The sequence below is a fragment of the Acanthisitta chloris genome, unplaced genomic scaffold (assembly GCF_000695815.1).
Source record: "Acanthisitta chloris isolate BGI_N310 unplaced genomic scaffold, ASM69581v1 scaffold1541, whole genome shotgun sequence".
NCBI classification, from domain to species: Eukaryota; Metazoa; Chordata; class Aves; order Passeriformes; family Acanthisittidae; genus Acanthisitta; species Acanthisitta chloris.
In genome coordinates this window covers 53374-63286 of record NW_008656305.1, presented here as the reverse complement: position 1 = coordinate 63286, position 9913 = coordinate 53374, and the positions used below count along the sequence as shown (strand labels likewise).

The 9913-nt window shown below is 40.7% G+C and overlaps 1 protein-coding gene across 3 annotated transcripts in view; it reads right to left on the bottom strand.

Moving 5' to 3' along the window:
• Positions 1-2495: 2495 nt before the first annotated feature.
• BZW2 (basic leucine zipper and W2 domains 2) overlaps positions 2496-9913 on the bottom strand; it is a 39719-nt gene continuing 32301 nt past the window's right edge. For all 3 annotated transcript variants that reach the window (XM_009084252.1, XM_009084253.1, XM_009084255.1), the window contains exons 10-11: positions 4558-4680; positions 2496-2952 (exon numbers count right to left, since the gene is read on the bottom strand). In XM_009084252.1, coding sequence (XP_009082500.1) covers positions 2924-2952; positions 4558-4680 — 152 coding nt within the window. In that variant the 3' untranslated portion in view covers positions 2496-2923. The remainder of the gene's footprint in view (positions 2953-4557; positions 4681-9913) is intronic.

Genomic DNA, 9913 nt, shown 5'->3' with positions numbered 1-9913 from the left:
AAAACACTGAAGGGAGTGTTGGCTTGATGACGGTTTGTGATCTGGAGGATTAGTGATTTCTATGGGGTAGAAGCCTCATTTGTATAGGGCACAACATAGACCAGCCTGCAATGCAATTAGGTAGTTGAAGCAGTAAGAAATAGGAACTGTGTCAGCCCCTTTCAGATTCTTAAGCACTGCTCTAACCAAGGAGACTGTAAAACCTCACTGCTGCATCCCAAGGATGATGCAGTCCCTGTCCTGGAAAGCACTTGCACACCAGAGGACTGTTTTAAAGCAATATAATTGGCTTGCTTTGTTAAAACCTCAGCATGATTTCAGAAGGGAGAGGCTAGAAACGAAGAATCACCTTCAAATTCTGTAATCCCCATTTTATAGTACACCCTACTGCAATTTATTGTCAAGTGAAATATATATGTACAGTTCTGACACTTAGATTGCACTGATGTTTAAAAATTGAATGCAATATATTATGTGAAGCACATTTTCTTTGCCGTATCTACTTTTATAAGACAACTGATTCCATATTTGAAAAATCTATTTAGTGCTGACTTTAGTTTCTCCAGCAGAGAAACACTAATTTGAGGGTTGTGTTGAAGAAACACTTAGGGTTGGGAACATTTTTAACTGAAACGCAGACACTGTGGAGGCTTCCAGAGAAGGGTGCTTTGCCTGAAGAGAGTCGTATCAAAAGCTCTGCCCAGCTTCTAAACCACTACTTTCTTGAAAAACCTTATCATTACAGGCATCTGTACTGAAATTCAGTCTGATGCAAACAAGATCTATTTCTATTCATGCCCCTAACTAGTTCAGCTACCTAACACATGTGCATTGCAGGTCCCCATCTGATCTGATCTCAGAGATTAAGTGGGGGAAATTCCTGACAACTAGATTCAGAAACACTTAGTGCATAATGATTTTGCAAGCTGAGAGGGGCTTGAAGGAGCTTCCATTAGGCATGGTATGAACACAGAATACATTGGGGTTTTGGAGCTGCGTGACTGACAATTGGACAACTCCTGTCAGCCCAGAGTGCAACTCCTCACGCTGCTCCAAATCACAAGTCTCAACTTGGCCAGCAGCCCTGTGCTAAAAACACTCATTTCTCTCCAACACATCTATAAATGGAGCCTGGGACAACTGCATCAGTAATCACAGGATATCTCAATTTGGCAGGGACCCATAAGGATCATTGAGTGCAACTCGATGTGTGCCCTGAACTTCAGTGAAGAGGATCCCACTCAGCTCTGCTTATATCTGCAGTATGCTGGGGACACAGCTGCAGCAGGCACCCCAGACTTGCTGCCTTTGTCCTCCAAGAGCCTCCTGCTGCCAATGATTTTTGTCTCCAGCAGATGGCCCAGCCAGCCTGCAGCCAGCTGTGCCCTGCCAAACCTGTCAGTCTCACCACAGGGACACCATGCGGTGTTCTCTGCACGTTATTCTAGGTTGGCACCTCAGAAATCAGTCTGAGTTCTAGATCACACAGAAAAGTGGGTTTATGTACACCCAACTGAATATTCATTACTACCTTAGGAAACCACAATTTTGAATTTGAAATGTTTTTAGCAATGGTGGCTCCATATCGATGACTCAATACTACCATGTCACAGCTGCAGAGTTTGTGAAATGTTCCCAGGTCAGTTGTGCCTGGCAAATTTATTTTCTATAATAACAAGCATGTAGCCAATACATCAGTTCTGCTTTTTAATATGACTATCGTGTGGTCTCCTGTAAGTTACTGGAAATATTTCCCCTTCCAAAGATCAATACCTGTTACAAAACTAAATGCTTCTCTAGATGGGAAGTTGGCATTCAACAGCACTTGATTTCCAGTTGCTCTTTGCTGTTTCCAGTAAAGCTACTTACTGAGACAAAACACTTGCAACCATACGATCTGTGGTTTATATGAAGTGTTGACTTTTCCACAGAAAACTGTACTGTCTGTTAGCTTATTGGTTTCTAATGACCAAATACACCATCTCATGAGTTAATTATGCTCTTTCCTGCCCCCTGTAAGAATACAAGCCTGTCTTTTCTAAACCTGATGTAAATCTCAGATTTCACATGTAATGACTTCTAGTCATGCATGTTTTGAAGCTAATACTTCTCAAATGAGAAGTATTCTTACAAAATTCTTACAAAATTCAGCAGTCCCCAATAACCGAGTGTAGTTTGAACTGAGAAGAGCATATTATTCTACTTCTCATTTGCATAAATTGTAGCTGCAAAATCGGGACTCCACAGATTTGTTCCTGTACATTTTCTTTGAATTAACTAATGGAGTGAATCACCATTTGCTGTGGATATGGCTTATCTGTCCAAAGTGATATGGAAGGACAGGAATAACAATTTATCCCAGTTAACTATGCATGCTGATTTTTTTGGTAAGTATGAAAACTTTCTTTTGATATTCATGTGTCATTTTCTATTGAAGAATCGTAAAAACTTGGGCAAGCCAAATTGGGAAAGCATACACAGTAGCACCACAAAACTAAGATATAAAAGCCATTTATTCAAAAAAATGTGGTGGTGTCAAATCACATACACAAGCCAATATTGAGCTACAAACACAGACCAAACAGTTCTATAAACAGAAATTGGAGTGTTCATATACCATAGTACCTGAAAAAGACCATTAATAAAAAGGAGTCCATAAGTATTTCATTTGACATTTTCTATATGGCTCCTTGCTGGATGTCTTTGCCTAAGTTAGTGTACAATGAGCCAGAGGTAGAGTCCCAAGTAAAGCATCTAATGCCTCAGGGCTCCATTAAAAATCTTTATTCTTCTAAACAAAAGGAAAGTCTAGCCTATAGTTTTCTGTATGACACTGAAGTAAAGCCTCTTTGCTTGAACAGTACGGCATTCCCAAGCGCATTTGGCATTAACCTAGGTTGAGACTGTGCTTTGTTGAACCGTCTCAGTTCTCCTCCCCTTCAGACTCCGACTCTAGAAGAGAAGAAAGAAAAACACTCCATGTAGGTTGCACAAGGACAGTGATGTAATTCTATAAAAATAACAAGATATCCTCCCAAAATGAAAATGAAAATTTTCATGGCATCTAGTGCTTCCTAGGAAAGGTTGGCAGATTACACAGAGAAGCCAGAAAGGAACGCACAGCTTCAGGAGGTGAAGATCTACTCTGCTATCCTCCACGGTGGAGCTTGTCATCTCTCACTGAATTTTGAACCACATCACTATGAATGATTCTGGCCCTCACCTGCAGAGCCACACAATGTGTGTCTGAGCTAAGATTAATAAAGGATCAGCATTATTATTCCTGCTCGCTCTTCTAATTAACATGAGTGGGCTGCACTGCTGTCATCCAGGAAGCACATTTAAAACTATTTGCTCTGCCAACAGCAATCAGCATCAGCATCCAGTCTACCTAGAAAGACACGTGCTGTTACCCCACAGCAGCTATCAAAACTGTACAAACAAAATTTTTAAATGATTTCTATAGCATAAGATAAAAGTAATTTAGAACTAATTTAGAAATAGGAATCTACATGGTGGTTTTGCCACCTCAAGCTACTTTGCATCGTATTTTATTTCTGTCTGTGTTCACCTGACAGGAAAGGGCTCACTGCCAACAAATATTACACCTCAGATTGGATTTCTCAGAGCAAACATGGTTTGCATGTTCTTACAGCAACGTTTTGTCTCCGTCTGTACTGGACTTTGGAATTAAGGACATCTGGCAGAGGGGACATACAAGAAAGGATAAAAATAAAAAGCGGCCAAAAGGCATACAAGCAGAAAATTAAAAGGGAGAAAAAAATGTTTAATTAGACCAAGATTGCCAGTCCAAAATCTCATGTGAAAGGAGCTACCATTTTTATACTGCTACCTGAACATGGGAATAGCTGCAAAGTTTTATCGGCTCCTTGGCATTTCTGCACATTCCCTCCAAGTTTATAAAACTAATTACATTAAATGGATGCAATGAACACTAATAATTCTATCTCTACCTGTTACACATGGATTTATCTTCCCAAGTGATGTGGAATTCTTTTTCCATGCAAAAAAAGATAACTTACTTATTGAGTACAACCCAAAGTATTTTCCTGTGCGGAACATGAGAAAAACCGAGTAAGAAACTAGTTCCCCTCCCAAATAACCATTTTAAAGCAGCAAATACAGACCACATAATCTCAGCCTGACCATTCAGCTAAACCCAGATTCAAGGCAGGTTTATGCTATGTTCATGTTGCCATTAAACATGGGAATAGCAGAAAAGGCACTGAGACAGAAAACTGTTTGGTTGCATGTGCTAACACCAAGATACTTCATGCTGTCATCAGTGTAGTGTGTTCCTCCCTGCAGAGTTTATCTACAGACAAAAGGGACGTGATGATTAAAGGACTTCACGGGGACACCATGATCAGTAAGAAGCAGCAAGTGTTATTTGGCTTAGAAATGCCTGGAAACAATTTGGACAGTCCTGTCTGCTGTTTTCTATTCCTGTATACTTCCCATGTCTGGTACAACTAACTGAAAAACTTAGATTTGATTTGCAAAGAGACTACCACAGTTCTTCAAGTGAACCCCTACCTTCTTCAGCGTTTTGCAGCCACTCCACAAACTTCTTCATCTGGTCAAGAAAAACACTTTTACCTTTAGCAACATGCGCTTCTTTATACCACTTGAGGATAGCTTCTTCACTCAGAACATCAGCTGAAACACAGATCAGTGTTTGTAAAAAATCAACATGTTTTTTAGAGGTCAGCAGATTTTGAACATGAGAGGATAAAGATTGTTTTAAAGGCAGCATAAAGTAAGCTAATGTCATTGCAGTGGAACAAGTTCTGCATGAACTACATTAGGCTACATATACAGAATATTCAATGCATATAAGGGGTCTCAGATGCAATAAAATGTGTAATGTACTCGGCTTAAAATAAAGTATCACATATTCTCCTTCTGTAAAGGAGAGTTCTCTAGTCATCTGTTTTAGATACACCACATAAAATGGTTGGATTAAAAAAAATATAACCACCAGCCTGCACATCTTGGAAGTTACCACAATAAGAATTACTATGCTTTTTGTTGCTGTTGGATCACAGAACTGTGCACATGGTTCTAGAAATCTGAAGTGCCAGACACCTCCTGACTGAATACTTAAAAGACAGCCAGCAGAGATTTTTTTGCAATCATTCTGCCTTAAAAGTTTTATACTGCTTTTAGCTAATAAGTTTTAAGGTCACTATTCAGACCACCCATTTTAAGGGACTGGCTCAGCTGACATTTTTATGCCAAGCATCAGGAACAGAATAGCTGTCAGGGAGGAAATGTGAGGCTAAGTACAATTCACAATAAAGAAATACTAATAAACAGCAAGAACACTTATTGTTTCCAACTGATGCGAATTTAGGTCTAGCAACAGACCTCTAGCCCCAGGACAAAGCTCCTGTGATCCAGGCAAGCCAAAAATCTCAGTAATTGATGGCTGTGGAAGCAAAATCTGGGATCCACAATAGCATTTTGGCAGTTATGTAAGGCAAGAGGCAAGAACAAACAACAACCAAAAAATCAAACTGTATTTGTTCTATAAAAAGACTAAAGACAGCTTTCTACACCTCATTAAAATTTCCATTCTCTTTGTCTTTGAACAAACTACTCTCCTCTGCTCTGCGAAATCAACACATTTCTGTACTTCACTGTTTCCCTGAGCTCCTTGGTGCCATCCCACCCACTGAGTATTTGCTTGCCAAAGCACCGACCCTGACAATCACCTTCTGCTTCAGCCTAAAGTTGTAGCAGATGTGGCAGGGAAGGCAAGAAGACAAACTGAAATAAATGACACCAAAACCCCAAGCATCTGATCAAATGAGACAGAATAGACACATTTCACACATGCTGTTGAATAATAAACAGATGAAAGCAACCAGGGATGTGTTTGAACTTAATCAAAACTATCCCAAGACATCCAACAGTAACTGAATATAAAGTCTCCCTGAAAATTTGGCACTTAGTAAGTGTTGTGTGACTGGAAGTTACCTTGTCTCTGAAGCACTTTTCCAAAATAAAACCTCTTCTGCAGTTTGCTGCAACTGACAGTAATGCAGAGAAAACACAGGTAAAACAGGACTGTGCTGGCTCTAGGCTTTTTTCCATACACAGACCTTTTTCTCCAATGTTACAGAAATGCTGGAGCTAAAAAAATGGTTTTAAACTTTGCATTAAATGCTTGCCAGTAGTCTTTAGCTCGAAGGCATTACAGCATTTAACAAATCAGGATTTTAATTTAGCAAACCTGAAAATATTTCACATGGACTCATGAACCTGCAGTTTAAGGTAAAATTAAAAACTGCAAATGAGAAGCTTACATTCACCACAGAGCCCTGAAGTTCACACAACTACATCTGTAAAACCACTCAGCATATGATACATATTATGAATCTTAGGGACTGACAAAGAAAATCAGGAGAGGTCTCAGAGAAAATAAACCCCAACAAGTAGAGTGATCCCCTCCCACCTCAAGCTCTTGGGCATAGGGGACATTTGCAAGCATGAAGTTGCTCTATATGCTGAAGCCCATTGCTGCATTACAGTTCACATTAAAATACTGTACAAGGAAGTGCCTCCAGGCAGGCACACAGCTCAGTTCAAGAGGAATAGGATTTAAGTCTGGTTTTCTGATTTGCAGACTGTAAGCTCAATGGTTTTGTTGCCATAGAGGAAGGAGGAACTTCTCCCTCCCTCCCCAAAGCCCCAACCTGGTAAAAGCAGCATGCGATCTCACCGTGTGCCTCAAAGATTAAAACATTCACAAGTCAGGCGGATGAAAAATTTGCCTGTATATAACTCCATAGCAATAATCCTCCTACACTAACAGAGGAGAACAAAATACCTTGAACTACCAAAAGGACAACTGCGACTCTCCTTTCATTTCCAAGAAATATTATTTGTAATACATTCATGCCTCCAGTGTTCATAAGGCATGACATTCTCCTGTCAGCACAGAGATGCTCAATTAAACAATCATGCAGGACAGGGTGTAGTTAATCATACCTCTAGGTTGCTTTGAAGCAATGGGAACACTGGGAGAAAATGGAAGGAGGCTGAAGGGAATGATTCATTTTGTATATATAGTTATTCCTCATTAAAGTTGATTATAGATATATTTTAATGTCTGAAGCTGAACACTGTGGTTTGTGGGCGTGTGCACATCATTTTCACTGCAGTCTCAGGTGATGTCAGCCCAGGGGAGCTGGTTTTCCTGCAGGTGCAGCCAACTGCCACTCGAACCACCCACGGCCTCCAGGGACATCCCTCATGAAAGGGACAAGCTGCAGAGCAGAGAGACTGAACAGCCCAGTGTCTTTACTTCAGGGTTAACTGGAAAGTTAAGTTCAGGTCTCAGCTTTGAACTCAATCACCCAGTTCAAATGAATTTCTGCTTTCAACTCAAACCACACAGCCACTGGCAGTGAGGGGAAAAGCACACATTGGCAGCTGCCAGCTCAGTCAATCAATCTGCAAAATGCAACTCTATTGCAGCTAACTCAGCTGGGAGAACAGAGCCTTGAGGCAAGGGCTCTTTCAATGCAAGGAATGTCAGCCACAGTACAGTGAAGGCCTTTATGGTTTGTTTTGGTTTTTTTCCAGGAAAATTTTGCAGCCAGTACCACAAGAAAGTACTTGAATAATGAAGATATTTTAAGATAATCGTGATCCATCAAAAAACAAAACCTGTGTATCGAGTGGAACTTGAAGATTCCATTCTTGAGGCAAGGGCTCTTTCAATGCAAGGAATGTCAGCCACAGTACAGTGAAGGCCTTTATGGTTTGTTTTGGTTTTTTTCCAGGAAAATTTTGCAGCCAGTACCACAAGAAAGTACTTGAATAATGAAGATATTTTAAGATAATCGTGATCCATCAAAAAACAAAACCTGTGTATCGAGTGGAACTTGAAGATTCCATTCTTGCAAGTGCAGGAGTCCTGCAGTTTGAGAAGTCTGAATCGTTACTGTATGGCAAGGGCTCTTTCAATGCAAGGAATGTCAGCCACAGTACAGTGAAGGCCTTTATGGTTTGTTTTGTTTTTTTTCCAGGAAAATTTTGCAGCCAGTACCACAAGAAAGTACTTGAATAATGAAGATATTTTAAGATAATCGTGATCCATCAAAAAACAAAACCTGTGTATCGAGTGGAACTTGAAGATTCCATTCTTGCAAGTGCAGGAGTCCTGCAGTTTGAGTATCCCTGGAAGTCTGAATCACTTGGTTACTGTATCTCTGTACTGCAGAAAAGTATCTCTGAGGCCTAATTATGCCACAAACCAGAGTCCTACTTCACATGTACTTGTGATCAATTATTTTGTTTGTATTTTGTAAATGCTGTCTTGAATTCTAATGCAAAAGCACACAGAGGCTTTGTTTGCTGTTCAAAGGGTGAAATTCTGATCTCATGAAAGGAATGGTTATAAATTTCAACAGCATCAACATTTCACATCTGAAATTTCCAGGACGGACACAAACTAAGAGAAAGAAGATTCTATAGGTGAGTATGATACATAGCAAGGAATCCAGTAACAACCATGCTTATTTTACCCACAGCTAAGGGACACACTGAAGCATGGAATGGACTAACAAATGACACGTATTACAGCGCAAGGATAACCAGCAAGGAGCCTGGCTAACTTATGAGGTGTCACTCAGGAGAATCCAGCAATTCTTATTCTGCAACTGGCTTTTTGTTTATTGGTCAAAAGGCAGCTGGCAGATTCACAACTGTACTGGCATTAAGTGAAAACCAGAGAAGCAACATCATAGCTAGGGATCAGTACAGAACCAGACAGCTTTAACTGACTACAGAACTGCTTTGCAGATTATAAGGGAAAACAGGGCTTGAGGAAAAAGTGGATGTTCCTTCTTGTTTAGAGACAGAATAATAAACAAAAAAAATCAACACCACAGGCTTTCAAAACCTTCTAGGTGCTAATGAGCCTCAGCATTCCTGTCAATATGTTTAGGTATTTCCAGGTAATTCACCAGAAAGTAAACCAAGGGCTGTTTTATGATGGAAATATGGAAAGAACCGAGATGCAAGATTTTGGACATGCTGATGGGAGTACTCATAGAACACAACTTGTCAAAGTGCGAGTGGCATTTGTTGCCTATCATGACTGATGACCACCTTCATGCCCAAGAAGCACTCCCTCATAATGAGTAACAAGCTACAGACTGTCCACCTTCCTGCTGGTAGACAGCTGCATTCTGTCTGCCCATTCACAGATACTGCAGATGCCTTTATTTGTCACCAGATAAAGTTCATTAGGTACTCTGAAACCTCTCCAGATCCCATGCAGGTTACACTTGAAGAACAACAGAACAGGGCACATGGGTATGTGCTGTTCTCTCACCACAGACATGGCCAGTAACAGCTTTTGGGGGCTGTTTGCCTTGACTATTAGGAAACAGAAGGTGTGCTGTCATCAATAAGTTATATACAATAAAGTGTGTATGCCTCTAAGAAGATTTGATGTCTTTTTTCTAGTGAATAGGTATGAACTGGGGAGAAAGAGAGGGTGATATCTACCAGCACTGAAACAAAGAAGAGGCAGGCAACATGGCACTGGACAAGCCATGAGCTCTTAAAGCTTGATAACATCATGTGGGAGATACAGGAATTGAAGGACTGGTACTCCCAGAATCTTCCCTGGTTAATGCAGTAGCATGTCCTCACCTAATGGACACTGTCTAACTCCAAACCTGCCTTAAAGAGGTGGAACTGATGACTTCCTCACTCTGCCCAGTGCTCAGAAAGGCCCTAGAGCAGTAGCTATAAAGCCATGCGAGCAGGTGCTAGTAGGCAGCAGTGTGTCTGCCAAACAGGGCAGATCCAGCTTCAGCCTAAATGGGGCCAGGAAGGGCTGGCAGCTGTGCCACCAAATGACTGCATCAGA